General features: G+C 51.2%; 1 protein-coding gene across 1 annotated transcript; it reads right to left on the minus strand.

Moving 5' to 3' along the window:
• Positions 1 to 219: 219 nt before the first annotated feature.
• Positions 220 to 20951, minus strand: CTSH (cathepsin H). Its single transcript, XM_061394552.1, has 12 exons — positions 20781 to 20951; positions 16447 to 16478; positions 15700 to 15805; positions 14375 to 14445; positions 13634 to 13738; positions 11176 to 11262; positions 10350 to 10405; positions 8391 to 8472; positions 6894 to 6962; positions 3085 to 3191; positions 1359 to 1484; positions 220 to 644 (listed from the first exon to the last, which is right to left on the minus strand). The coding sequence occupies exons 1-12, from the start codon at positions 20869 to 20871 to the stop codon at positions 569 to 571; spliced, it is 1008 nt and encodes a 335-aa protein (XP_061250536.1). The 5' UTR covers positions 20872 to 20951; the 3' UTR covers positions 220 to 568.
• Positions 20952 to 27043: the final 6092 nt, after the last annotated feature.

A 27043-nucleotide genomic window follows, 5' to 3' on the forward strand; every position in this document is an offset into this window, starting at 1 on the left:
ACTCTCTGCCAGAGCCTGGTGTATTTCCTCCTCCCTCCCCACATGCTCAAAACATCAAGCAAACCTGCTCTTTCATCCAGGGCCCCCCACCTGGGAGATAGCTGCACCAGCACCCTTGCATGCCATCCTTCCAGCCAGAGAGCCAACCACCCCCGGGTGCCTGTCTTAGGAGACGGCCTGGAGACAGACTCAGACCCCAGCCCACAGCACAGACCTGGCTCAGGAGGTGCCCACTGCAGGTTTATTAAAGACCACAGAAGAGACAGTGGAGCTTCTCCCCAATGTGAAATGCAGCCCTTCTGGGAAGAAAGAATATTCCTTGTCCACAAGGGGTTGATCAATGAGAAACCACGTGTAAGGCACGTGGCTGGTGGTGACCTCTGCAGCAGAAGACGTGGGCAGGCTTGTTGCTCCGTGGGATTCACCTCCCAGTTTTCTCTGGGTTTCCAGGCAGAGTGCAGGGCCACGGGTTAGGGGTGGTCTCCCAACACGTCCTCCAGGGCAGGATCTTCAGCCCCCGACTGCCTGGTCCTCGCTTTCTCCACTGACCCGTCATTGCCGCCGGGGCTCACACCAGGGGGATAGGGAAGGAGGCACAGGCCGCAAGGCCGCACATGTTCTTCCCGCGCTCAATGAGGAAGTACCTGGGCAGAGGGAGGGGCTGAGGCCTGGCCAAGATCTGACTCCAGGGGCTAGGCCCTCCCATTTATTCACAAAAGAGTAGCGCTGGGTTTTCTGGTCTCCAGGAAACCTGACTTGGCCACCACATGAACTCTGTCCCATTATTCTATCCCTGCTTTACTTCTCTCCAGAATCTCCTGAGGGCCCCCTTCTCAGCCTCACCTAGTTGGCCTCATGTTGGGGACCCCTCCTCAGATGAGGACATCAAGTCTGAGACTTAGAGAGACACAAAGTCACATTGAGATATGTCCCCAGGCCACCTGACTGAAGCCCCTTCTAGAAGGAGGGGCTGTCCACCATCGGTAAACTTGTTCCTTTCGTTTCTCTCCCTCAGGGCCTCCCAGACATGGCTGAGTCCCAGCTGGGCCCTGTGTTGTGGACTGTCTCCTAGCGGTGGTCACAGAACCCACTGAACCAAACGGCCTCCTGTGCCTGGATAGACAGTCATTATAATCTGGGGTCTGGAATGGGAGAGGGTCTGCTGGAGGGTTCTTGAGGGTGTGAAGGTTACATCCTCAAATTCCCCTCTTTTTGGCCTGGGCTAAGGCTGTTGAGCAGCCCCTTCTCGGAAGCCACACTGAGGCGGAAGAGACACACACACTCCCTCCCACCGAGGGCCCCCCAGACCTGGGCACTCACGCCTCCCTCTCAGTACATAGGACCTAGAAGCTGCTTACCCCTTCATTCCCCAGTTAGGGCCCCAAGAATTCTTCACGATCCAGTAAGGTATCCCTTTCTCTTCTCCGTACCCAACAGCCAGCACTGCGTGGTTTACTTTATCTGGAGTCTTATGACAGGAAGTACTGGAAAAGGAAAATAAAGGCTTGAAAATACGGAAAGGGTGGGATTTCTCTGGTAGTCCAGTGGTTGAGATGCTGTGCTTCCAGTGCAAGGGGTGTGGGTTTGATCCCTGATCGGGAACCTAAGATCCCACATGCCACGTGGCCAAAAAAAGGATGAAAGGATAAAATATGATTCAGTCACACCCAGCAAGTGATTTAGAGCATTGTTTTCCAGAGTGGGGACTGGGAGGCACTGAAGGTGGTGAATTAACGTTGGTTTAGTCACAGGGCAAGAGAAGTGTTCAAGCAGACGAGCTGCAGTGGCCATGCAATCATTCAACCAGTGTGTAACTGAGCTGTTGATACGTGTCAGGCCTGGGGAAGGCAAGGTGTGGGACACCAGCAGCATGCCCAACTGTGCTCCTGGATCTAGGAAGCTCCCTTTGGCAGGGAGCAGGCAGGCAAAGAGGCTGGTTCTATACAGTGACAACTAGGGGGCTGACAAGAGCCCAAGGGAAGCGGACCCGACCAAGTGGGAACAGAATGGGCAGGGTGTGGGGACAAGGAAGGCTTCCCTGGGAAGGTGGGTGCTCAGTGGAGTAGAAAATGACACCCTGCTCTGGTATTCTTCCCTGGGAAATTCCATGGGCAGAGGAGCAGGGTGGAACAGGGAGGACGTGGGTGTCTTTGATGGGATTTGAACTTGGAGAAAGAAGGACAGATGATAGAGGCTCCCCGAGCCAAGCTAAGACAAGGGACAGTGGGTGTGTGTGTGCAGAAGTGGTGCGGTGAGAAGGGTGTTCAGAAGCTGACTGGCTGTGGGTGGAGGATGGACCATTAGCGGGGGCACAAGAACAAAGCAGTAAGGAGGCGATGGTGAGGAGAGATGCAGTGGGAGAGAGGACAACATGTTTCTGAGCAGCGATCATGGGGCAGCATCTGATAAGGGGGAGGAGACAGGCAGGATCTGAGGTCCCTGTGGGCCGTCCAGCTTCATGTGGTAGGGAGGCCCTTGCCTCTCGGTCTAATGCTCAAGAGGCCCGCTGGCGGAAGGGGGCTTGGAGACTCAGCAAACAGTTGGCCGTGGAGTTCAAGGCATATGTGAGAAGAGGGCAGAGGAGAAAGTCCTGGAACACGCTCGCATTTAGGACTGGCCAGACTGCAATCGAGGCCATTGAGGAGATGGCGGGCAGCGACCGGAAGTGGCTGCACTGACTCTCATTGTAAAACAGGCAAGAGGAATGGATGAGAGGAAGCCCACCCTAGAGAACTCCTCGATGACCCTTCAGCACAGGATTCTGCATCTGGGAGCAGCTGGTTTCCCTTCCCTGTTTCATATCTTCACAGCTTTGACCATGGGTGTTTATCACCAGAGGCGGCTCTTTGGCTGAGCGAGGGGGAGCTCTGGGCTCAAACAGGGGCCCCGGACCCACTGTGTGACTCCTCTCCTCCTCCTCAACTCGGGGACTGGGGATCCTGACCCTCAGGGCTGCAGGGCGATGTGATAGGTCAGCAAACGTGGCATGGGTGGAGAAACGGTCAGACCCGGCCTGAGTCCCGGGCCCGGCCATGGGGAACCCACATGCCCCTTCTCCCCTGAGGATGCTGGGGTCCTGCTCACCTGGAGTAGATGCCCTTTCTGTACATCATAAAGTCAGCAGTCACCTCGAAGGCGAAGCTCACGGGGTTGTGTAGGGCCACGGCCTCTACCATCGCCTCCTCATCGTTCTGTGGACAGAGGGGCAGACAGGTGGACACACTGGCCCCTGCCACTTCCCCACCCCACGGGAGAAATGTGGTCCTTTGCTCCAAAGTAGGTAACAGGCACAGAGGAGGGAAGAGAAGGGTGTTTTAGACCAAAAAGCTGCCACCAAAGGGGAACTGCCCTTCCTTATAAGCAGAGCCTGCCCTGGACACTGGGAGCTGGTGTGGGTCCCCTGCCAGGTGGTGCAGTGGTAGAAAACCTGCCTGCCAATGCAGGAGATGAAAGAAACATGGGTTTGATCTGAGTTGGGAAGATTCCCTGTGGAGGAATTGGCAACCCACACCAGTACTCTTGTCTGGAAAATCCCATGGACAGAGGAGCCTGGTGGGCTATAGTCCATATGGTTGCAGAGTCAGACACGACAATGATTAAGCACAGCACAGCCCTCTTGTGAGTGAATGGCCAGGATCCTTTGTGTTTTCTATTTGCTTATGGCCCCTTCCCTGAAACCCTGCCTCCCTTTATGACCTCCCTGGACCTTGCTGGGCCTCCCTGCTTCGCTCCAAGAGAATCCTGCACCCTTTGGGTTTGAGCACAGGGTGCAGTGGGGACTCATTCACTCTCTCACTCACAACCACATGCCACAGCCCTCCCGTGAGCTCCCAGGGGTGCAGAGGTGAGTGGGACTCCCCTGTTCCCATCCCCAGGACCCCTGCACCCACAAATCTAGTCTAAGGAGCTTTCATTGCTATTTTTGGTAGAATGCCAGGGTTAGAAGTCCGTGAGCAGACAAGGCTCAGATGGCGGTAGAAACAAGAAGACCTGGCAAAGGACTGTGTGCCTAAGAAGGACTCAGCCCCGCCAGCTTGGGGTCGGGGTGGGGCAGTGGGAGGAAGTCCGGGGCTTCCTAGGGGCAGACAGCAGCAGTTGGAACCAGCTGTGCTTGTGCTCAGTCTCAGTCGCATCGGACTCTTTGCGACCCCATGGACTGTAACCCATGCTGGTGTGGGTAACCATTTCCTCCTCCAGGGGATCTTCCTGACCCAGGGATCGAAACAGAGTCTCCTGCACTGGCAGGCGAATTCTTTACCACTGCACCACCTGGGAAGCCCCTAGAATTACCTGGGGGGCTTTAAAAAAAATCCCAATGCCCAAGCTGCACCCCAGACAATAATGTTAGCATCTCTGGGGTGGGTCCAAGGCAGGATTTCTTAAAGCATCTGTGCTGGGAACCACTGGGTTACCATGAGCTGAGGAGGCCATTCCCCTGGCTAGAGACCTTGGGGAGTTGAAATAAGGAAGAGCTGAGGCCAGGGCTCTGCTGAAGGAGGGGCAGGCTGAAGAGGTCAGGGCACCAGCCTTCCTCAGTCCTCTCTCCCTGGAGAAGGGGCAGAGACCTGGCTGCAAAGGGCAAATGACTGCCTGGAAAGCAAGCTGCTTCCTTCCTTGTGCTCAGCAAAGGCCTTGTCAGGGCTGGTGAGACCACATGCCCCTCCTCCCCTGAGGATGCTGGGGTCCTGCTCACCTGGAGTAGCCTGCCCACCAAGAGGTGGTGGGTGTCATGGGGCTGGCCATTCTCATGGCCAAGGAGGGCTGGATGCCCATGCTGGCCTGCTCCTCAGGGCCTGCATGTGTCACAGACAAGTTTCTCTTGGGCACCAGGCAAAAGGGATTGGATTGACCCCCAATCCACCTCTTAATGGGCTTCAAATGGGCCAGAGTGGGTCAGCCCCTGGTGAGTGTGTCTAAGAGAAACCAGCTGTTTTCTCAAGATAAATGTATCATAGTCAGAAACATCCCAATTAAAGGTTCTGGAATGCCATGATCTCTGTTTCAGTCCAGCTTACACTTCTAGTTCTGCAGCCCTGGTCAAGTTACTTAACCACTCTGAACCTTTCTTCATCTATAAAATGAAGGCAATAATGACCCTTATCTCCTAAGGTTGTCTTAAGTCTAAAGGAGATAACACAAGTTAAGTGGTTAGTACACTCCTTATGGCAGAAAGCAAAGAGGAACTAAAGAGCATCTTGATGAAAGTGAAAGAGGAGACTGAAAAAGCTGGCTTAAAACTCAACATTCAAAAAATGAAGATCATGGCATCTGATCACATCACTTCATGGCAAATAGATGGGGAAACAACGGAAACAGTGACAGGCTTTATTTTCTTGGACTCCAAAGTCACTGCAGATGGTGACTACAACCATGAAATTAAAAGACACTTGCTCCTTGGAAAAAAGCTATGACCAATTTGGACAGCATATTGAAAACCAGAGACATAATTTGTTGACAAAGGTCCATCTAGTCAAAGCTATGGTTTTTCCAGTAGTCATGTAGGCATGTGAGAGTTGGACTATAAAGAAAGCTGATTGCTGAAGAATTGATGCTTTTGAACTGTGGTGTTGGAGAAGACTCTTGAGAGTCCCTTGGACTGCAAGAAGATCAAACCAGTCAATCCTAAAGGAAATCAACTCTGAATATCCATTGGAAGGACTGATGCTGAGGCTGAAACTCCAATACTTTGGCCACTTGATGTGAAGAACTGACTCATTGGCAAAGACCCTGATGCTTGGAAAGATTGAGGGCAGGAGGAGAAGGGAACAACAGAGGATGAGATGGCTGGATGGCATCACTGGTTCGAAGGACATGAGTTTAAGCAAGCTCCAGGAGTTGGTGATGGACAGGGAAGCCTGGCACGCTGTAGTCCATGGGGTCGCAGAGTTGGACACGACTGAGTGACTGAACTGAAGTGAACACTCCATAAGCTCTTGCCACTAGTGCCGACTGCATGCATGTACTTCGATTAGATGGAAGCTACTGTGGGACTCCCTAGTGGCCCAGTGGTTAATCCACCTGCCAATGCAGGGGACATGGGTTCAATCCCTGGTTCAGGAAGATACCACATGTGATGGAGCAATTAAGCCCAATGCACCACAACTACTGAGTTTGTGTTCTGCAACTGCTGAAGCTGGTGCACCTAGAGCCTGTGCTGCATAACAAGAGAAGCCACTGCAATGAGAAGCCCGTGCACCACAACAAAGAGTAGCCCCCGGTCGCTGAAACTGGAGAAAGCCCGCGCACAGCAATGAAGACGCAGCGCAGCCAAACAAGTGAATTTGAAAAAAAAGTGAACCAAACTCATAGCCACAGATCCATGTATATCATTTCACTGTTAAGTACAAGTAATCTTTGAGTGACTGTAATTTAAAGTGTTTAATATTGGGACTTCCTTGGTCATCCAGTAGTTAAGAATCTGCCTAATAACACAGGGGATACAAGTCCAATCCATGGTCCCACGTGCCATGGAGCAACGAAAACTAAGCCCGAGCACCACAACTGCTGAGCCCACATGCTGCAACTACTGAAGCCCATGCTCTGCAATAACAGAAGCCACTGCAATGAGAATCCCACACACTGCAACTGGAGAAAGCCAGTGCAGCAATGAAGACCCAGTGCAGCCAAAAATTAAAGATAAGAAAGAACGAAGACTTGTGCAGACTTGGGCCAGGACCAGAGCATCTGACTGCCGACTCCTGCTCTATCCCTTCCGTCCTACACCCTGCTGCCATCACGGTGACTAACATTCACTGATAATCAAAAACTTTTCAATCAAAGGGATGTGCTGCCCAGAAAGGCTGCCGTGCTATGCCCCTTGGCCATCCGACGGCAGTGGAGGCTGCCTCCTGATCAGAATGTGTTCCCCATCGCAAGGAAGGGTTGGTACTCACCAGTGTGATGTTGGCTACGTCCTTGACAAAAGCAATGGCCTTACTGGGCTGGTACTTGCAGTCACCATCCTGTTCAGGGGGCAAAGGTCATGGGATACAGGTTGGGGATGCTTACCCTGCCCTCGCCACCCTGTGCAATTTGATAACATTGACAAAGCAAAAGCTACAGGTACCAGGACTTGGGTGAGGGGGATCACTTAGGAGAGAATCAGAGGCATCCTTGTCCCTGAGGACGTTACAGTCCAGTGGGAGGAGACCATGCTGGCTTTGGCAGAGGTGGGCTCGAGTAGCCCCTGGTGGGAGCACGAGGAAGGGGCCTGACCCAGTCCAAGGAGGCTTGCCGAGAAAAGGAACCCAGTAAGAGCCTGCACGGCAGGGGAGGGAGGCCCAGTCTCAGTCCAGGGAAGATGACCAACAAGAGGCAGGACACGTGCAGGGAAGAGCAAGCCCCTCTGAGACGGAGAGACAGGCAAGATGACAATGCAAGACCTGAAGTTTAGGAAGCAGCAAGCGGCTGGGCGGGAGCGGAAGGTTTCCAAGGAGAGAGTGAAGTCAAAGACAAGACTGGGCAGACAGATTCGGGCAGAGGGACTTGGAAGGCAGGCCGGAGAGTCTGGAGTTTATCTTGCAGGCCCTGGGAAGCCTTTGAAGAGTTCTGAACTGAGTGTACCCAGAGCTTGGTCTGAGAGGCCTCTCTGGCAGCCCCTGGGGGAGAGTGGCCCCAGGACAGACCACCCTCAGGGATCCAGGATGAAGGGGGACCAAGGGCTGAGTGGGGGAAGGGACATAGGACAGACCAAGGAGCAGAAGGAAGAAGGTCTCTGGCAGGGGAGGGTCTGGGCAGGGGGACTGCCCTGAGAAAGGGACACAGGTAGCCAAGAGGTTTTCGGGAAAGGTGGTGCCTCCCATTTCTAGGAGGGGCAACACTGGAAGAGAGTCCTGGGTTTGGGGGAAAGTCAAGGTGCCCAGCCATGCACAGGCGGGGCTGAGGTGAGAGGGGAGGCCCTGGGCCCAGGAGCACTGTCTGCATGGACACGGAGTGTAGAAGCCCATAGATGGCATTCTCGTGCACCCTCGGCAGAAGGTGCGGGCCAGGCCACGAGCAGAGACGGTGCTGCCATGGACAGGGCGAAGAGGCCCCAGGACAGCTGAGCACCAGGGCTCAGACAAACAGAGGAGGCGAAGGAGTGAACATGAAGAGACAACACAGAATTCAGGAGGGAGTAGGAGTCCTCAAGAGGGTGCAGGGGAAGGGTGTGTCCTGAGGCTGGGAGAAGAAGAGAAATGGGGGCCCTGCAGACTAAGAAGATGGAGCCCAGGTTAGGAGAACAAAGATGGGGGAAGCCCAGGAGGCCCTGCAGACCAAGAAGATGGAGCCCAGGCGGGGAGAACAGAGATGTGGCACCCTGCAGACCAGGAAGACAGAGCCCAGGCTGGGAGAATAGAGATGGAGCGCCCTGCAGACCAAGAAGACGGAGCCCAGGCTGCCCGAGTTACCTGGCCCCTGTAGGGGTAGGTGTCTTCACCCATGATGCCCTTGTTGTACCGGATGTACTCGAAGGCCTGGCTGGGGAGACCCCTGCAAGAAGCACACACAGCTGTGCCCACCTGGGACTGGCCCCAATAGAGGCAGGGCCTGCCGAGGCTGGGGCGTGCCAGACGTCTGCCCTGGCGGGGCTGGGGGGCCGTGACTTCAGCCCTGAGTCCCAGGACGAGCCTGAGCGTGGTTCCCTGCAGGAGACTCCTGTGCTGGCTGCTGCTGAAGCAGGACTTGCCTGGGAGAGGGCTGGGCCGCTGGGAGGGGGCGGGAGGCAAGGCTGGGAGCCTGCTCTGGGGGGACACGAGAGGCCTGGCTTTATACCTGTGTGCTCAGGAAAGGTCTTAGAGCACTGCATGTGAGGAGATGAGGGCTGGAGACACTGGGAACTGTGAGTCAATCCCTAACAACCCGTTTGAAGAATAGGCCAGGAGGTAGGTAGACAGACTGGGAGTTTGGGGTTAGCAGATGCAAACTGGTCTATCTAGAATGGATAAACAACAAGGTCCTACTGTATATTCAATATCCTGTGATAAAACCATAATGGAAAAGAATATGGAAAAGAATGTATGTATGTGTATATAACTGTTGCTGTTCAGTCGCTAAGTCATATTTGACTCTCTGTGACCCCATGGACGGCAGCACGCTAGGCTTCCCTGTCCTTCACTGTTTCTCGGAGTTTGTTCAAACTCACGTCCATCGAGTCGATGCTATCTAACCATCTCATCCTCTGCTGCTCTCTTCTCCTCCTGCCTTCCGTTTTTTCCAGCATCAGTGTTTTTTCCAATGAATCAGCTCTTCGCATCAGGTGGCCAGAGTATTGGAGTTTCAGCTTTAGCATCAGTCCTTCCAATGAGTATTTCGGGTTGATTTCCTTTAGGATTGACTGCTTTGATCTCCTTCCTGTCCAAGGGACTCTCAAGAGGCTTCCCCAGCACCACAGTTCAAAGGCATCAATTCTTGGTGCTAAGCCTTCTTTATGGTCCAACTCTCACATTGGTACATGACTACTGGAAAAACCATAGCTTTGGCTATACGGACCTTTGTCAGCAAAGTGATGTCTCTGCTTTTTAATATGTGTATTACTATGCGGTTGCAAAGAGTCAGACACGACTTACCGACTGAACAACAATGATGTGTATAATTGAGTCACTTTGCTGTATGGCAGTAATTAACACAACACTGTAGTTAAACTAGACCTCAATAAATAAATAAAGGGGCCAAGAGAGCAGGCCTGGCAAAATACAGTGTTTCTGCCTGAACATGGCACCTCATCTATAGAAAAGCCCCTTCACACAGCCTGCAGAGCTGGGGCAGCCAGAGCTTTAGAGTAGGGGACCCCGGTCTCCTGGCCGTGGACCGGTACCTCCTGTCATCATCAACATTAGATTAGAATAAAAGCACAATAAATGTACTGTACTTGAATCATCCTGAAACCATCCCCACTCCATCTCCCTCCCCATACCCCAAGTCCATGGGAAAATCATCTTCCATGAAACCAGCCCCTGGTGCCAAAAAGGTTGGGGACTGCTGCCCTAGAGAATTCGCAGACAGCCGACCAGACACCGGTGTGTGGATCTTGCTTCTGCAGGACAACGTGCTTCTCATTCTGTGAATTCTTTTGGCCACTCACACAGAGGCCCGGGTGGTGGATGAGGCCAAATGTGCTGAGGGGTGACAGCCAGGTGACAACAGGGAAAGAGGACAGATTCTGGGAGCAGACAGGCCCGAGCCTGGCTTATAGCTCTGCCCGCTCCAGCTGATGGACCTCGGGTATGTGGGGTGACCATCCTCCTCTTTAAGTGGGGCCAATTTTGCTTCCACCCAGGACAGAGTCTCGGCCCATCCTAGACCCAACAGAAGTAACCCCGGGAAATGAGAAGGGGCTCCAGGCCTCCCCACCCTGGTCTGGGACGTACCCTTGGCAGCCGTGGTTGTTGAAGTTCTGGGCGCAGTCCACCAGCTGCTGCTCAGCCTGGAGAAGGAACACATACCCAGTGAGCTAGGTGTTCACCGGGAGAGCCCCCAGCTCAGGGCCCCCTGAGCCGACCACACCCGTGGCCCCGGCAGCTCTGGGTCAGGAGGATCAGGTTATACTCCCCCAGGGCGAGGTCCATCTCTGTGTCCAGGGGGCCAGCCCAGAGCCAGCGCCTTTTGGGGAAGAGCTCAGTGATGACCTGGCAGCCAAGCCGGCATGTGAGAGGGTGAGGAGGGGCCTGAAGGGTGCACATAGGTGGGCCCCCATGGTGGCATGTGGGAGGGAGGGGACAGGCCTTCCCTACTCCTGGGCCCTGGTGGCCCTCTCCAGCCTAGCCCTCTCTTCCCCTGCTTCCCTATGCAGGACGCCGTGGTCCGACAGTCACCCCTTGCTCTGGGGGCTCCAGAGGTGAATACACGGGTCCTAGCTCTCCCCTGCAGGAAGACGACCAGCCTGGGAGGGGGTGCAGCTCCTACAGGGCTGCCTCCCAGGCAGGCGCTGCTCCCTGAAGGCCCTGGAACACCCAGACCCACTCAGGAACGAGCCTCAGTCCTTCCAAACTGTCAGGGGAGGTTTGTATGCCAAATATCCATGAGACTGGGACACAAAGTCCAGCTGACATGGCCACTCTCATCTAATGCCCTGAAGAAGCCTGAAGGCCTGGCCTGCCCCACCAAGTCAGGGCTCAGAGCCAAGCTGTGACCCCTGCAGGAGACCCTGATCCCACACTCCCCACATCCCACCCCGCCCCGCAGCTGGTCACTCACCAGGAAGGGCAACTTCCCTGTTGCTATGGCGACAGCAGACTCCAGGGCCCCGGTGGTGGAGAAGGTCCAGCAACTGCCGCAGCTGCCCTGGAGGCCAGAGTGGAGAAAGGGAGTCAGAACCTGGGCCCCTCAGGCTCCCGAGAACCTCAGTGGACCAAGCCCCAACTCACATCTATCCGTGCTGATCCTCACAAGCCCCAAGTGGCCGGCATCCTTCTCCGCATGTTACAGATGAGAAGACTGAGGCTTGTAAAAGGGCAGCAGCAGCTGCCTCCCCATCCGGCCCCTCGCTGACCAACCCCCAATGTCCTGCAAGGGCCAGAGTTCCTCCCGACTCCATTCTGTGCTGTTCTACATGTCCTTCTACTTTTTTTCTTTCCTTGCTGCACCACGAGGCACAAGGGATCTTAATTCCCCAACCAGCATCGACCCACACCCTCTGCAGTGGAAGTTCAGAGTCTTAACCACTGGACTGCCTGGGAAGTCTCTCTGCTTCTGAATCTCCTGCTGGATTCTCTTCTTCCCACTGCTCCCAACAGAAGGACTCACCAAAGTCCTGTTTCCAGAATTTTCTCTCTCACCTTTCCCCCTCCAATCTCACCCACAGTCCTTTTAAACTAACAACTTCCCAGACCCCACTTCAGCTCTGACCTCTGCCCAGACCCAGACCACCTGTCTCCCAGAGGACCCCACCAGTATACACCCCAGACACCATAGACCCTGTGTGTCCTGCCCCAGCCATCCATCTCCCCGTCCTCTACCATGATTACGGCCACTGACCAGTCTCCTGACACCTCACTGGGGCCAGGTGTCGGGTGCTGGAGCCTGCCTGCCTACTTCAGATCACAGTCCTGCCCCCACCCACTATGTGAGCTGGGCAAGGGGTGTCTCCCCATCCCCCAGTTTCATCACTTGTAAAATGGGAACCACCATGCTTGCCCCACAGAACTGTCAGAAGCGCAGATAAGATCCTGCCAGTCATGCAGTTACCCCACGGGTTCAGTAACACCAGCTGCTGTCAGCATCTTTCTCTTATCCCCATCTTTGTCTCTTTTCCGCCCTTCACTGGCTCAACCGTCCATAGACTACTTCTGAAACATCTCCTAAGATCCTTTCCTCACTGTTCTTGTCCACTCCTCCTCGCTTGTCTCCTGGAAAGAGCCTTCACCCTCCCCCCATCCCCAGTCTCTTCCTCTCAAATCCTTCCCTTGGCAGCGGGAGGGGAGGGCCTGATCAGAGTATCTCTGGTCAAGGAGGTGGGCTTGGCCACTGAGGAAAGAGACAGAGCAGGCCTTGAGCGGAGACCCACTTGCTTTGCACCTTCAGCCTCCCTTGAGGCTGCTGAGCTAATGTCAGATCCTGTCTTCACACCTGTAACCAAACTGTGGCTACAGTGAGAGCCCATACACACCCACAGGGGTGACCACCTTGTTCGGGCCCCTCTGCTCAGGGGTCTCTCTCCTGCCTGATAGCTAGCTAACGAGAGGACCCAGAACATCCTTGGCAGACCTCTGCTTCTTCCTTGCCCAGAGGGTGAGGGGGTTCAAGCTTCCACATTGAATACCTGTTGGGCTTTGAACTGTCCCGGGATTCTCAGATGGTTAAAAGCCACCTTGGGGTCTTGGGGGAGGGGACTGACTTCATCCTACCCCTCTGCTGAAGTGGAGGCTCGTTTTGGCTTCTGGGTTCTCGTTGAACCGTCTAGCTCACTAGGCAGGCTCTGGGAATTCAGTGAGCCTGGGGGCATCATGGCTGCGTCACGTGGATTTCAGGAAAAGGAGAAAATGTTTCTCATGGCGAGTTTCAGTGGAAAGCCAAGTGCTACCAGGAAGGCAACCTTCACCCTGTTTCCTGGGAGCAAGAGGTGGGAATGCTTCTGAAGATGGCCACTGCACTGTTGCTTCCGGGGACAGCAGGCCCAGACTCTCCAGGACCCAGCAGTGTGTGGGACCCTCAGCCCTCAGGGCAGGAACGTGCCACCACTTGCCTCGCCGGGCACGCTGTGTCGTGCAGGAGGCACTCTTCAGAGCACGTCTGCAATGCGGGGTTCCATGCTGTTCGTTGACCACCTGCAGCTCCCTTGAGGGAGGCAGAGGGCCAGGGAGGGGCTGGACCTGGTGCCTTGTGGAGTGGATGGAGGACAGGAAGAAAAGACGTGTAGGAATGGGGTCCCGTATCCAGTTACAGAAGGGCACAAATGTTTAGGGCCAGCGGGGAGCTTTAGACCGGGCAGTGGAGCGGGAGGGAAGGGGTACACTTCAGCCCAGACAGGAACTACATCCATAAAAACAACGACCTCCTGGCCTTTTGGAGGAAGGTAGCTAGAGAGATAATGAAAAAATAGTGGAGTTGGGGATATTACTCTTTGTGTTTTGGGATTCTCTTGAGTTTCTCTTCCTGGCATACTGTCTGAAAATGTGGCTGTTTTGGAGGAAAAACTGGGGACCATCATGCATACCTGATTTTTCACTGGTGTGACAAAATTTCCTTTTTTTCGCCAGTCCATGGAGGGTGGGTAGGGACCAGTACCTCGAAGGTAGTTACTTTTGGTGGCTGAGCAATTCTGAAATGACAAATTACAATTTTTTTCAGGGGGGAAAAAACCCATTTCTGATGGAAAAGTATGTAATTAAAATAGTCACCACAAAAGAATGAGAAAGATTACGGTTGTCAGGACCATCCTATCGCACCCTATTAGTTCCAAATGCTAAATGACAGGTCCTTTGGGGGACTCACGTTGGGGCAGTTAGGACAGGGAAGGCAGATTTAGCAAATAAACATACAGTTCACCCAGTTAAAGCTGAATTTTAGATCAATGATGAAAAAGTTGTAGTGTACATCCCATGCAATACTTTGGATATTACTTATGCTAAGATATTATTAGTTGGGACTTCTCTGGTGGTCCAGCGGTCAAGAATCTGCCTGCCAATGCAGGGGACCCGGGTTTGATCCCTCTTCCAGGAAGATCCCACATGCTCCGGAGCAACTAAGCCGAAGCGCCACAACTACTGAAGCCCACACACCTTAGAGTCTGCAACAAGAGAAGCCACTGCAAGGAGAAGGCTGTGAACCACAACCAGAGAGTAGCACCCACTCACTGCAACTTAAGAAAGTCCTCTGCAAACGAAGACCCAGCGCAGCGGAAAAAAAAAAGCCAAACAGAAAAGACTCAGATTTGGTCCCAGTGAGTAATACCCACCTGAGGCTCTGACCAAAGATACTTGCGTTTTAATTCATCAAAGCTCATGTCTGAAAATTGATTCAGTCCCACTGAAAAAAGAGAAGGCAGAACAGTAAACAATCAAACAAAAAACAAAACAGAGGTGTTCAGTAGATCACTAATAAAGAAACAAAAAAATAATGAAATCTCACGTTCCCTCGTGTCCTATTTACAGGCCCTCAACTTGGCTTCTTTAAATTTTTAAATGGAATGGACACAGTTGAATTGTTTTAAAACAAATTTTTAAATTTATTTTTTTATTGAGGTATAGTTGATTTTACAGTTGACCCTTGAACAACATGGTTTGAACTGGGCAGATCCACTTATATGTGGCTTTTTTTCCAATAGTAAATACTACAGTGCAACATGATCCTGGGTTGGTGTAATCATGGGATGCAGAACCGTGGATACAGAGAAAGTGCACATATGGAGGAAATGCATATATGGAGGGCAGACAATCAGTTATACTCAGACTCTCAACTGTGTAGACAGTCGGTGCCTCTAACCCCACACTGTTCAAGGGTCAACTGTAATTTACTACACCAAGGTCAGCCTGACTGTGCTTCGGAATTCCCTGGGGAACTTTGCAACAGTACCAGTGTCTGGGCTGCACCCCAGAGATGCGGATGTAGTGGGCCTGGGCACCCATTTTTTAGATGCCCCGTTAGTAGGTCTGGTGGACGTCCAGGTACCGAACCACCACACCTGTGCCAAGTGCCTGCCACCTGTTACCTCCTTCAGTCTTCATAGCCTGGCGGGGGGAGCCTTATGATCTCCACTTGACAGTCCAGTGAAACTTCAGAGCTGTCAACGCCCCCCAGGGTTGACACAGCCAATACTGGGCAGAAATGAGGTTCAAACTGAGGTTTCCTTCCACTTCACGCTTCTGCCCATGTTACTCACTCAGTTGACAGTGCTGTCACTTCTGAGTCCTCAGCGCATGCAGCGTGTTTCTAGTGAAACGAACCCAGACTGAAGGCAGATGTCCTAAGGAGCTGCTCGTGAGTCCAGAAGCGCTGCTCCCCTCGGCAGCCCAGGGGCTCAGCGTCTGGGCTGGACCCTCAGAAAGCAGAAACACCACAACCCTTTGGAGGGACACCCTAAAGTTACAACCCCTTGAATCTCAGAGAACAATAGCAGAGCTGGAATGTGAGGTCGGCCCCAGCTTCAGAGCCTGGGTGGCTGCTCTCCCCCTGCCCCATTCCCCAGCCCAGTGGACCCTGTAATCATTCGTTTCTTTCCAGATCTGAACTGCTCTCTCCTCCCAGGGATGAGCGGCCTGGAGGCAAGGTGTCCCCACGTACTTTTAAATGTGTGGTTCCTGGCGTTGTGGGCGTTGATCTCCCTCAAGTTGCTGGCAAACACCTGCAGCCTGTGGTAGTACTCCTCTGAGCTGTATTTCTTTTGATGCTGAAACACATTAGCAAGCAATACGTCATGGAAACAGGACGCTGCTTACCAGAGGGTAACGGTTTTGTCTTCTAAGAGGAGGAATGGAGGTTTTCTTCCTGCCGTGATTCTCAGGCCAAAACTGTATTAGAGGTGGGACACTGCCCTGGGTTTATATAGGAACCCCTCTGCCTCCAGGGGCCTGTGGCCAGAATGAAGCCTATGCAGCTGCCGTAGAGTCAGTTAAGAGATCGAGAAGGCCAGGTGAATGACCTGTCACATTTAGATCAGCCCTGGATGCCACAACTGGCACTAGGTCAAGTTCATGGCAGAAATCACCATTTTTCAAAAATATGCACACCAGTGTTTTTCGATTGATTTTGCAGCCAGCTACACAATGTGATTTGAATACAAAAAATGTAAATAAATCTGAAGGTTTCCAAGGCTGCTAGCCAACTTCACTACTGGGGACCAGACCACTGTTTGGAAGGAACTCACTTAACAAAATCTTTTTGTGGCGTTTGACTCATCCCCATGTGGGAAAGACCCAGGGGATGGGGGCTGGAAATTCCTCCTTCATCGTCTCAAATCTAGGACAGTCTGTTCTGATAACAGGAAACAGTGAAATGAGAAACTTCACAAAGAAGAAGTTGGACACTGACCTGCACCACCCATGATTGAAAGTGAAACTTCTCTGCAAAAAGGAGAAAAAAAAAATTAGGTCTGGGTGCCTTGTGGTCATGTCTATAGCCAAGTGGGGCACAAGAGAACTGATTTGCATTTTAATAAACTGGGTTAAACTTAAAGCACCAAAAATGGTGGTATATAATGCAGAATTTGAAAAGGAACTAAATTCTTTCTGCTTTTGTGCTCCAAATTAATTTTGAAAAAGTACATGCCATTAACCTATAGTATTAAAAATCTGGATAATGGTAATACTTAGTGAGGAGTCAAAGGGGGCTTGTGGGGTGCTGGTAATGTTCTGTGGCTTCATCTGGGTGCCAGTTTCACGAGTGTGTTTAGATGATGAGAATTCACTGAAATGCATATTTAATGATTTGTGTTCTCTTCTGTGTCATATTTTAAGAAGTTAATTTAAAAACCTATATGCCAGGACTTCCCTATTGATCCAGTGGTTAACACTGTAGTTCCAATGCAGGAACTGATTGATCCCTGATTCCAATTGATCCCTGATTGGGGAACTAATCCCACATGCTGCATGGTGAGGCCAAAAATAAATACATAAAATAAAAAAAAGTTTTGAATTTAACAGAGAGCTTGTTATTCATGATAACACAAATAAATACTTTAAAAACCCTTATATACCTGGTGTCAGTAATTTTTTAAAAAGGGACAGATGGTAAATATCCTAGACTTTGCAATCTCTACAGTCTGTTACAACTACTCAACTCTACTCTCGCGTGTGAAAATGAAGGGGTATGACTGTTTCAATAAAACTTTATTTACAAAAACGGGCTGCCTAGTTGTTTGTAGACTCTTACTATATCCACCCTTGTACATTTTTAAACGTAAAATTGCATTTCAAATTTAAATAGCTGCAAAGGATGTACACCAGTTTATTGCAATTAATGACGTTTAAAAATATGACTGTCCCATCGTATTCAAAGGATGCTAGCCAAAGAATTCCATATAACATCACGATGTGATATTCACCATCAATAACATGAACAAGCCCTTCTATAAGAGCTGAATAGTTCATACAGTTTCTTCTTCTCCTTGACCCCCCATCTCCATCCATATCTCACAGAATTTTATCCTAAGGGAGAATCTGTTTAATTTATTTTGGGGGGGCTACATTGCAGGGCATGTAGGACCTAGTTCCTTGACCAGGGATCAAACCCATGCCCCCTGCATTGGAAGTGTAGAGTCTTAACCACTAGACCACAATGGAAGTCCCAGGGAGTATCTGTTTATATTTCATTGCTCTAGTATCCTTTTATGCAATGACAAGCACGGAAAGTATATATTTAAATTACTGTTACTCCTGGTGACCCATATACCTCTGGATATTATAAAAGTTCATTCTGGATTAAGTCATCATCATTATTAAGACTCCAACTGATTAAAAACATGTCAAATATATTACACCTAATGAAAAGTAATTGTTAAACAAAAAGTAAACTTGCATTGGAGAGGCATCTCTTAATGAGGTAAATTAAACTTAATTAATGCCCTCCTCATGGATTTATATATTCATGAGTGATTATTACCTGTTTTTCTGAATGGGTTAGCATTAATTCTGATCTTTGTCTCAGCCCTTTGAAAGGGCTGAGAAATTCTGCTCAGATAAGCAGGATTGCTTATTGCTTCTGGGAACAGAAGGCAAGTTTTAGAGCAAAGTCACGCAATTCCTCGTACTCCTTTCTACACCCCCACATCACATGGCACTCTATTACTATACATTATTTCTAGGACCCCAGCAGCTGACACTTGGAAGTAAAGGGAAATGGATTTACTGTCTGTACTGGTATCACTTGGTACTTTTCTGTGTTCCTCCACTGGTCTTCCCAGGTGGTACAGTGGTAAAGAATCCGTCTGCCAATGCAGGAGACACAGGCTTGATCCCTGGGTCAGAAAGATCCCTTGGAGGAGGAAATGGCAGCCCATCCAGTATTCTTGCCTAGAGAATCCCATGGACAGAGGAGCCAGGTGGGCTATCATCCATGGGGTCACAAAGAATTGGACACAACTGAGCACACACATGTGTGCCACCAATCCACACCCTGCAGCTGGAAGATCACAGTTGTATGGAATTTAGCTCTCCCCTTGTGGGTCATAGATCTGTTCCAGAAACCAAGTGACAGCCATTTTTCCTGAGAAAGAAATGCACATTTCTCCAGGATATGCCCTGTGTGGGGTTTACAGGACTGCAAATCTTGGTTAGCCATTATAGCTGATGGCTTCAGAAGAGAAAAAGTGAAGTGAAAGTTGCTCAGTTGTGTCTGACTCTTTGCGACCCCATGCAGAGCACCCTGCCAGGCTCCTGTGTCCATGGATTTCCCAGGCAAGAATATTGGAGTAGGTTGCCATTCCCTTCTCCAGGGGATCTTCCCAACCCAGGGATCAAATCCAGGTCTCTTGTATTGGCAAGCAGACACTTTACCATCTGAGCCACCAGGGAAGCCTGATGGCTTTAGAAGACCAGGGCTTGAGGCAGATAGAGTTTAGGACAACTGACCAATGTTTGCCTGCAGAGGTTTCAAAAGCTACAAGCAGGCGTGAAAATCCAGCACTACTTCTCATTCGTTCGAGGTCAGAGGGAGAAAAAGCCAGAGGTGATCTTGGGGTGGGGCCAGAAGGATATCTGGTGACCCTTGCACACTAATCTCAGACCCACTGCAGTCCATTGTGACTTTTGGAAGAAAGCACACATGCTTTCTTTGTGTGCTGTTTCGGGGAGCACATGGTACTATCTAGAACAGGGGTTAGCAAACTCTGACCTGCCACTTGTTTTTGTATGGCCCACGAGCTAAGAATGTTCACGTTTAAAAACGTTTTTTTTGAAAACCACATTGTGTAGCACTTTAAAATCATCTGAATTCAAACTTCAGTGTGTCTAAATAAAAGTTTCTCAGAGCACAACTGGCTCATTCATTTACATACCGCCTTTGGCTACTTTCAGCACAGAATTAAGTAGCTGATACAGAGACTGTGTGGTCCACAAAAAGCCTTAAATATTTACTATCTGGCTATTCACAGGAGAAGCATGCCAAACCCTACTCTGGAAGAACGGCTTCCAGCACCAGCCCCCCTCCTCCACGCAGGCCACATGGCTCTGGCTTGCGGGCAGCTGGGTTTCTTTAGGTTGGGACTGAGCTGAGCTGGGTGTCCTCCTAGGTCTGCAAGACTGGGGGGCTTCCTTGTATCTTTGGGTCGGGAGGAATGAGGCAAGATTCTAGTGGAAAAGATTCAGCCTCAGGGATCTTTGTCCTATTTCCAGGCTGCTCTTTGGAGAAGGCAATGGCATCTCACTCCAGTATTCTTGCCTGGAAAATCCCATGGACAGAGGAGCCTGGTGGGCTGCAGTCCATAGGGTCGCTGAGGGTCGGACATAACTGAGCGACTTCACTTTCACTTTTCACTTTCACATGTTGGAGAAGGAAATGGCAACCCACTCAAGTTTTTTGCCTGGAGAATCCCAGGGACGGGGGAGCCTGGTGGGCTGCTGTCTCTGGGGTCGCACAGAATTGGACACGACTGAAGCGACTTAGCAGCAGCAGCAGGCTGCTCTTCGGCTACAATTCTTTGTCCTCAGGGTGAGGAGGCAGGTGGTCTTGGGAGGTCAGAGCCTGTGGGCGGTGGGTTGAGGCTGAGGGTGGTGGACAGGGGGCAAGGCAGGAGGGCCTTCGGGAGAGCCTTTAGCTTGGGAAGGTGGTTGGATCTGCAGCAACAGAACTAGGGTAAGAGCAGCCGGAAGCTGGACCACTCAGCTTCCTGAGTGGAAGCCCTGGGGCCTTACAGGGGAGCCCTGGGGCTTGACCTTACACCCTGGGTCCTTGGAACAAACAGCCTCAGTTTTCAGGGGCTAAATCTGCTATGGCTCTGCACAGTCACTCCTTGAAAGGTCAGGTCCAACCCATGCACAGGCTCTCAAGGCACCCCTGGGGACGTCCCCTGTGCCCAGTCTCTGGGAGCTGCCAGAAAAGGCTGGGAAGTCCCTGCTAGCCTCTGGCTGGGGCGTTTCCTGTCAGTGCCCCTGAGCGCCCCGGGCACCTATCCATCCGCTCCTCGGGTCCCGCAAGACGCTCACCCTCCAAACCTCCCCCTTCTCTAGCCCACACTCCCCACGCATCACACAGGCCACCCTTCCATGACTCCGGTCCCGACCCGCAGAGCCCCAGGGCCTCGGGCCTGCGACGTGCGCTGCCCGGCTCCTCCCAAGCGCAGAGTCCGGACCCACCCAAGTTCTCCAGAGTCTCCGACCTGCCGGCTCCTCTCCGGGGGCGCCTCGTCCCCGTCCCCGGAGTCCCCGTACCTAAAGAGTTCGCGGCCAGCTCGGCGGCGCCGCAAGCCGGGGCGCCCAGGAGCCAGGCTCCCGCGCAGAGCAGCGGCAGGACGGCCCACATCGCGGCGGCTGTGACTGCTCGGCCGGCGGTCGAGGGCTGGCTTGGAGGGCTGTGGGGCAGGCGGCCAAAATGTGCTCGGGACAGTGGGAGGGGCGGGGCCGGGCGGCGGGCGGGGCGGGAGGAGGAGGAGGGAGGGGGATGGGAGGAGGGGAGGAAGCGGGGGAGGAGGAGGGGGAAGAGGTGGAGGGTGCAAAACAATCCGGGAAGCCCTTGCTCCTGAGAGATGGTGGCCTTCGACTTCCCTCGGTCTCAGTCGCCTCCTTCTTACCCTCTTCTCATCTTTCACCTCTCCTCCGGGGACATCACTCTTCTCCTCAAAGAGGAAAGGCAAGTTGGACCACTCAGTCTGCAGGGGTCCTGCCCATCTACTTATCTGCCAGAACTGGCCGGATGGGCCAGGGTGGTGCCTGTCCTCAGCCCAGATTCCCCATATCCCGACCTCTCCTCACGCCGGGGCTCCCATCTCCCACCCTCATTATTCACCTTACCCTGATGGGCCCTTCCGACTTGGGATGAACTCAAACTAGAGCAGTTAGATCGCTGTTTTTATGACTATGTTCCATCCCTGCAAGCCCCTCCCCCAAGGAGCTTTAGTCTTTCTATCGAGAAAGTCATATTAGCAGCTGTAGGGCCATTTTCTCTATTTTGCAAATATGAAAAAAAAAGAATAGGATGTGTAAGAGTCCGGGTGTGAGATAAATAGAACTGGGAACATTTCCAACTAGGGCAGTGTGCTCAGGGATTGCTTCAAGGGAGAGGAGAGGGCAGTTAGACCTGCCTGCAACAACCTGTCAAGCACCCAGTGGGGCCGGGTTGTTCACTTATATCATCACCTTGCCAAGGGGCAGGTTGTTGCCTTTCCATTTTACAGATGGGGAAACTGAGGCTCCAAGCATTGATGCTAACGTTCCCAGTAAGTGTGCTTCCCAGTACAACGATTGCTCACTCTGCTCTTCTGGAGTCCTAGGCATTTGGTGTGTCAGAGCCTGTTGGCACTGGCCCGTCAGACCTGAGCCCTCTCCCTCCCTCAGACAGGAGGAAACCTCCATTTCTGCCTGACTCTGCCTGTGCAGAGCCCCCGGGGGAGCAGATTCCTGGATTTGACCTGTATGGGTACAGCTTGTGAATTTGCACTTACAGGCAACTCAAGAGCAACGGTGGTTGCTCAGTGCTGCTGGGTGGACATTAAACCTGCATGAAGATTAGCAGTGCCATAGGACACTGTCTTGGAGAAGGCAATGGCACCCCACTCCAGTACTCTTGCCTGAAAAATCCCATGGATGGAGGAGCCGGGTAGGCTGCAGTCCATGGGGTCGCTAAGAGTCGGACACGACTGAGCGACTTCACTTTCACTTTTCACTTTCATGCATTGGAGAAGGAAATGGCAACCCACTCCAGTGTTCTTGCCTGGAGAATCCCAGGGACGGGGGAGCCTGGTGGGTCGCCGTCTATGGGGTCGCACAGAGTCGGACACGACTGAAGCGAGTTAGCAGCAGCAGCAGCAGCAGCAGGACACTGTCTTTTCAGATAAAGCAGATCTTTATCAATTTATAAATCAGCCCTTGTCTGGATGCCCCTTGGGTTTGCTTTGAGGCAAATGTCTGGGGAATGACCCTACATGGTTGCTGCTACTTGGAAATTTAAGCCCCTGGCCTTGGGATAAACCTGGCCAGCCTCTGCAATGTTCTATCCTTCAGGTGTGCAGGAACTGCTCCTCTTTCTGCCCATCCAAGCCACCCAGAGAGTGGCAGGACTGAGAACCTTAACATTAGACCTCAGACCCCAAACTTGTTCTCTGTGCTGGGTCCCCAGTGACCCTCCTTGGTGGATCATTCAGGAAGGCCCGAAAACACGAACGGCACTGGCCTGATCAGTTTTAGAGTAATGTTTGGTTCTAGTCCTGTCACACATTCACTGTATGACATAAGCTGGTAGTTCTCTCACATGGGGTTTCAGATTCCTCATCTGTGAAACGGGGGTAGGTGCACTGCCTTCCACAGTGGTTAAATACAGGTTTACACTTTGTGTGTGTGTTAAGTCACTAAGTCATGTCTAATTCTTTGCAACCCCATGGACTGCAGCATACCAGGCTTCCCTGTCCTTCACTCCTCCTGGAGTTTGCTGAAACTCCTGTCCATTGAGTGGGTGATGCCATCTAACCATCTCATCCTCTGTCGCCCCCTTCTCCTCCTGCCCTCAGTCTTTCCCAACTTCAGGGTCTTTTCCAATGAGCTGGCTCTTTGCATCAGGTAGCCAAAGTATTGGAGTTTCAGCTTCAGCATCAGTCCTTCCAGTGAATATCAGGGTTGATTTCCTTTAGGATTGACTGGTTTGATCGCCTTGCTGTCCAAGGGATTCTCAAGAGTCTTCTCTAGCACCACAGTTCGAAAGCATCAATTCTTCAGCGCTCAGCCTTTTTATGGACCAACTGTCACATCCATACACTTTAGTTATAGGTGAAACACTGGCCCCAAGTGTGGCACTGTAATAGTGATTCACCCAGATGTGGGCTCAGTTTTGGGTTCTGTCTCTGTCCTTCTCTGACTGTACCCGCTTGCCTGGTGAGTTCATCGGCTCCTCTGGCTCCAGCTGGGCATCACTTCTGCGAGGGCTTCTCTGCAGTCCTGGTCCTCTGTGCTCCTCAGAGGGTGGCTGAGGACTGGTGCTGGCAACAGAGCCCTGAACCAGGGGTGCAGGCAAAATTCTAGTTTCCATGCTTTGGTTATTTGATCAAACATGATCTACACAGAGCTGGGAAGGGACTTTGCAGGTGGAATGAAAGCTTCCAATCAGCTAACTTTGAAAGATTATCCTGGATTAGCTGAACAGCCCTGATGTAATCACTGGGGCCCTTCCAAGCAGCAGAAGAAAGCAGAAGGGTCAGAGGAAGGAGGCAGGGGGAGGTCAGAGAACTTCGAACCACGAAAAAGACTCTACTGTGACAAGCTAGAGGAGTGGGAAGGGGTGGGAGGTGGGAGAGAGGTTCAAGATGGAGGGGACATACGCGTACCTATGACTAATTCATGTCGATGTATGGCAGAAGCCAACACAATATTGTAAAGCAATTATCCTCGCATTAAAAATAAATAAATTTAAATTAAATTATAAAAAAAAAGAAAGAAAGAAAGACTGTCCCTGCCATTGCTGACTTTGATGGGGGCCATGAGCCAATGAAGGTGATTGGCCTCTAGGAGCTGAGAATGACCCCAATGTACAACCAGTAAGGAAATGGAGACCTTGGTCCAGCAATCACAAGGACCTGAATTCTGCCAATGACCTGAATAAACTTGGAAGCAGATTCATCTCCACCACCTCCACTGGAAAAGAAGGCAACCTCACTGACCTGTTGCTTTCGGCTGTGTGAGACCTGGAGAGGAACTGGCCAAAGTCACGTGGTTGACTTAAAAAAAAAAGCACAATGTGAGAATTGTGAGTTAAGTTTAATTGGGGTCTGGGAGTCAGCACCTCAGATAGCTCTGAGAAACTGCTCCAATGAGGCAGAGGGGGGAAGGTCAGTATAGACATGATTTTGGGGAAGGGGGAGTATGTGCAATCAAGCATATATTTTTTTGCAGAAGGTTTCTGCTAGTCATGGGGAGCAGATATCACCATGAAGGAATTTACTGCTTTTCTAGATATGAGGAGACACGTGAATTGAGCTTATCAAAATGGCTCCTGAAAATATTTAACTATCTAAAGACCTGTCCTGCCAGTTTCCACCCTCCATCCCCAAGTACAGTGTACCTCATTTCTGCTCTCCACCCTGAGTGCCTTTCCAGGGGTGTGGAAGGTCAGCAGCTGCAGAAACACATGATTTAATCCTTGTAGAGGTGGATGGCAAGTGCCAATTTGTAGTTGACAACGTGGACTTCTCTACATGTGAGGTCATAAATTTGCGTTAAGTGCCTACATTTGTGGTGATCTCGTGCGCAGCAACCGGAAACTAGTAGAGCAGGTGACATGCCCAGGCTGACTGGTGCCTCTAGGGACAGAGGGCTGGGCGTGTGTGGTCTCAGGCTCCGGTGCCAACTTGCTGCATTCTGGAGTCTGGGCAGGCTGAGAGGGGACAGCAGGTCTCATCCTCCGCACCCAGGAGTCATTACCTTGGGAAATGAACTGTTTCCTGCCTTAGCAGTAAACAAAGGATATCACAGTCTGGTGTAAGCTGGTGAGCCTTGGGGAACTCAGGAAGGAAAGAACATGCGCCATCTTGAAGCCAACAGACTGCAGCCCTGGGAAACTTAGGATGTTCAAACACAGGGTACAGGCCCGAGACAGCTGAGGTGCACATCAAAGGATGATTTCAGTGAGCCCAGACTCTTGCATCTCCCCATACATGGAAAACTGCTTAATTCCTTAACTTGGGATATCTGGTTTTTCTTTCCTTTTGACTTCTGATTATCTGCCCTTTGTTGCAAAACTTCTGTATAACCTGGCTCCCTCCCTGCCTCCTTGGAGAAGTTTCTCGGAGTTCTGAGGCTCTCTCAGGCTGCAGTCCTCATTTTTACCCAAATAAAGTTTAACTTCCAACTCTCGTGTCACGTAAATTTTTTTCAACAACCTCCTGTAGGGATGTGTTAGACTCAGTGTGTGTACTCTACATGAATAAACTTTCTTAATTCTCTCTGTTTCCCCTCCCAAGATAGAGATGAGGTGACAGAGGCACTTAAGTAGCTATGGCCCCACAGCTAATACCTAAGAGTCCTGGGGTTTGAACTCCTGGCCAGCTGAGTCCAGAGTTCTCCCCAAAGTGGGCATCTGGGGCTTCCCAGGTGGCTCAGTGGTAAAGAATCTGCCTGCCATGGCAGGGGACATGGGTTCAATCCCTAATCAGCGGACTAAGATCCCACATGTTGCATGGTGGAGCCAAAAAAAAAAAAAAGATTTCCTCCTGCTTACTGTTCTAGGGATCACTGCTCAGCCCATCTTCATTTGTCCTTTTTCTTTAAACCAAATCTGCTGATCACTCCTCTCATCCCCTCAGAATTTTATCCCTTCTGCAATTGTTGCTTATGGCTTTAACTGGTTTTCCAGATCACTTGTCAGAGTGAACATCTTGGCTGGAAAACTGGGCCCCTCACCAGATTTCTTTCTTTCTGTTTCTAGCATCTTACAATAATAATAATTTCCATAATAATATAATAACTACCATGTATATGGATCTTGTTCTTTCATGCTCATAACAATACCATGAAGGTTCTTTGAGAAGACACACACCCACTTTCTAGATGAAGAAATTAGATTTGAAGAGTTAAGTAGGTGTGCTGGTAAGTGATGAGGCTCTTTTCACACCCACATGCTGATTTTGCATAGTAGGTAAGCAGAGGGTTGATTAAGTGGTTTGGGTGGATGATGGTCTATGTTGCTGCTGCTGCTGCTAAGTCGCTTCAGTCGTGTCCAACTCTGTGTGACCCCATAGACGGCAGCCCACCAGGCTCCCCTGTCCCTGGGATTCTCCAGGCAAGAACACTGGAGTGGGTTGCCATTTCCTTCTCCAATGCATGAAAGTGAAAAGTGAAAGTGAAGTAGCTCAGTCTGTAGGGATGCATAAATGGATGAAAGGATAGATGGATGGATATATAGGGAAATGGCTTTATGGTTGAATGACTAAATGGATGCTTGGTTAGAAACAAGGATGAATGGATGGATGGGTGGATGAATGGATGGATGGATGGGTGGGTAGATGGATGGAGGAGTGGAAGGATGAATCAGTGGACATAGAGATGAGTGACCAGAGAATTTGTAGAGTGAGAAAGGTGATGAATGCAGAAAGTGTATAACTCTGCATCAAAGAGCAACTTCAATTGGATTGTAATATGAACTTGCACCTCTTGCTAGTTCCATTGGTTTTTTTAGTTTAATTTTTATTGAATGTAAATTGTTGATTTACAATATGGTGTTAATTTCTGCAGTACAGCAAAGTGATTCACTTAATGAAAGTGAAAGTCATTCAGTCGTGTCTGACTCTTTGCAACCCCATGGACTATACAGTCCATGGAATTCTCCAGGCCAGAATACTAGAGTGGGTAGCCTTTCCCTTCTCTAGGGGGTCTTCTGAACCCAGGGATCAAACCCAGGTCTCCTGCATTGCAGGCAGATTCTTTACCAGCTGAGCCACAAGGGAAGCCCAAGAATACTGGAGTGGGTAGCCTAACCCTTCTCAAGTGGATCT

The sequence above is a fragment of the Bos javanicus genome, chromosome 21 (assembly GCF_032452875.1).
Source record: "Bos javanicus breed banteng chromosome 21, ARS-OSU_banteng_1.0, whole genome shotgun sequence".
Lineage (NCBI taxonomy): Eukaryota > Metazoa > Chordata > Mammalia > Artiodactyla > Bovidae > Bos > Bos javanicus.

Coding starts and splice junctions, on each gene's coding strand:
- CTSH (XM_061394552.1), bottom strand. CDS start 20,871: ATGTGGGCCGTCCTGCCGCTGCTCTGCGCGGGAGCCTGGCTCCTGGGC. Junction 15,806..16,446: donor TTCAATCATGGGTGGTGCAG/GTCAGTGTCCAA, acceptor AATGTGTTTCAG/CATCAAAAGAAATACAGCTC. Junction 10,406..11,175: donor CAGGGAAGTTGCCCTTCCTG/GTGAGTGACCAG, acceptor TTCCTTCTCCAG/GCTGAGCAGCAGCTGGTGGA.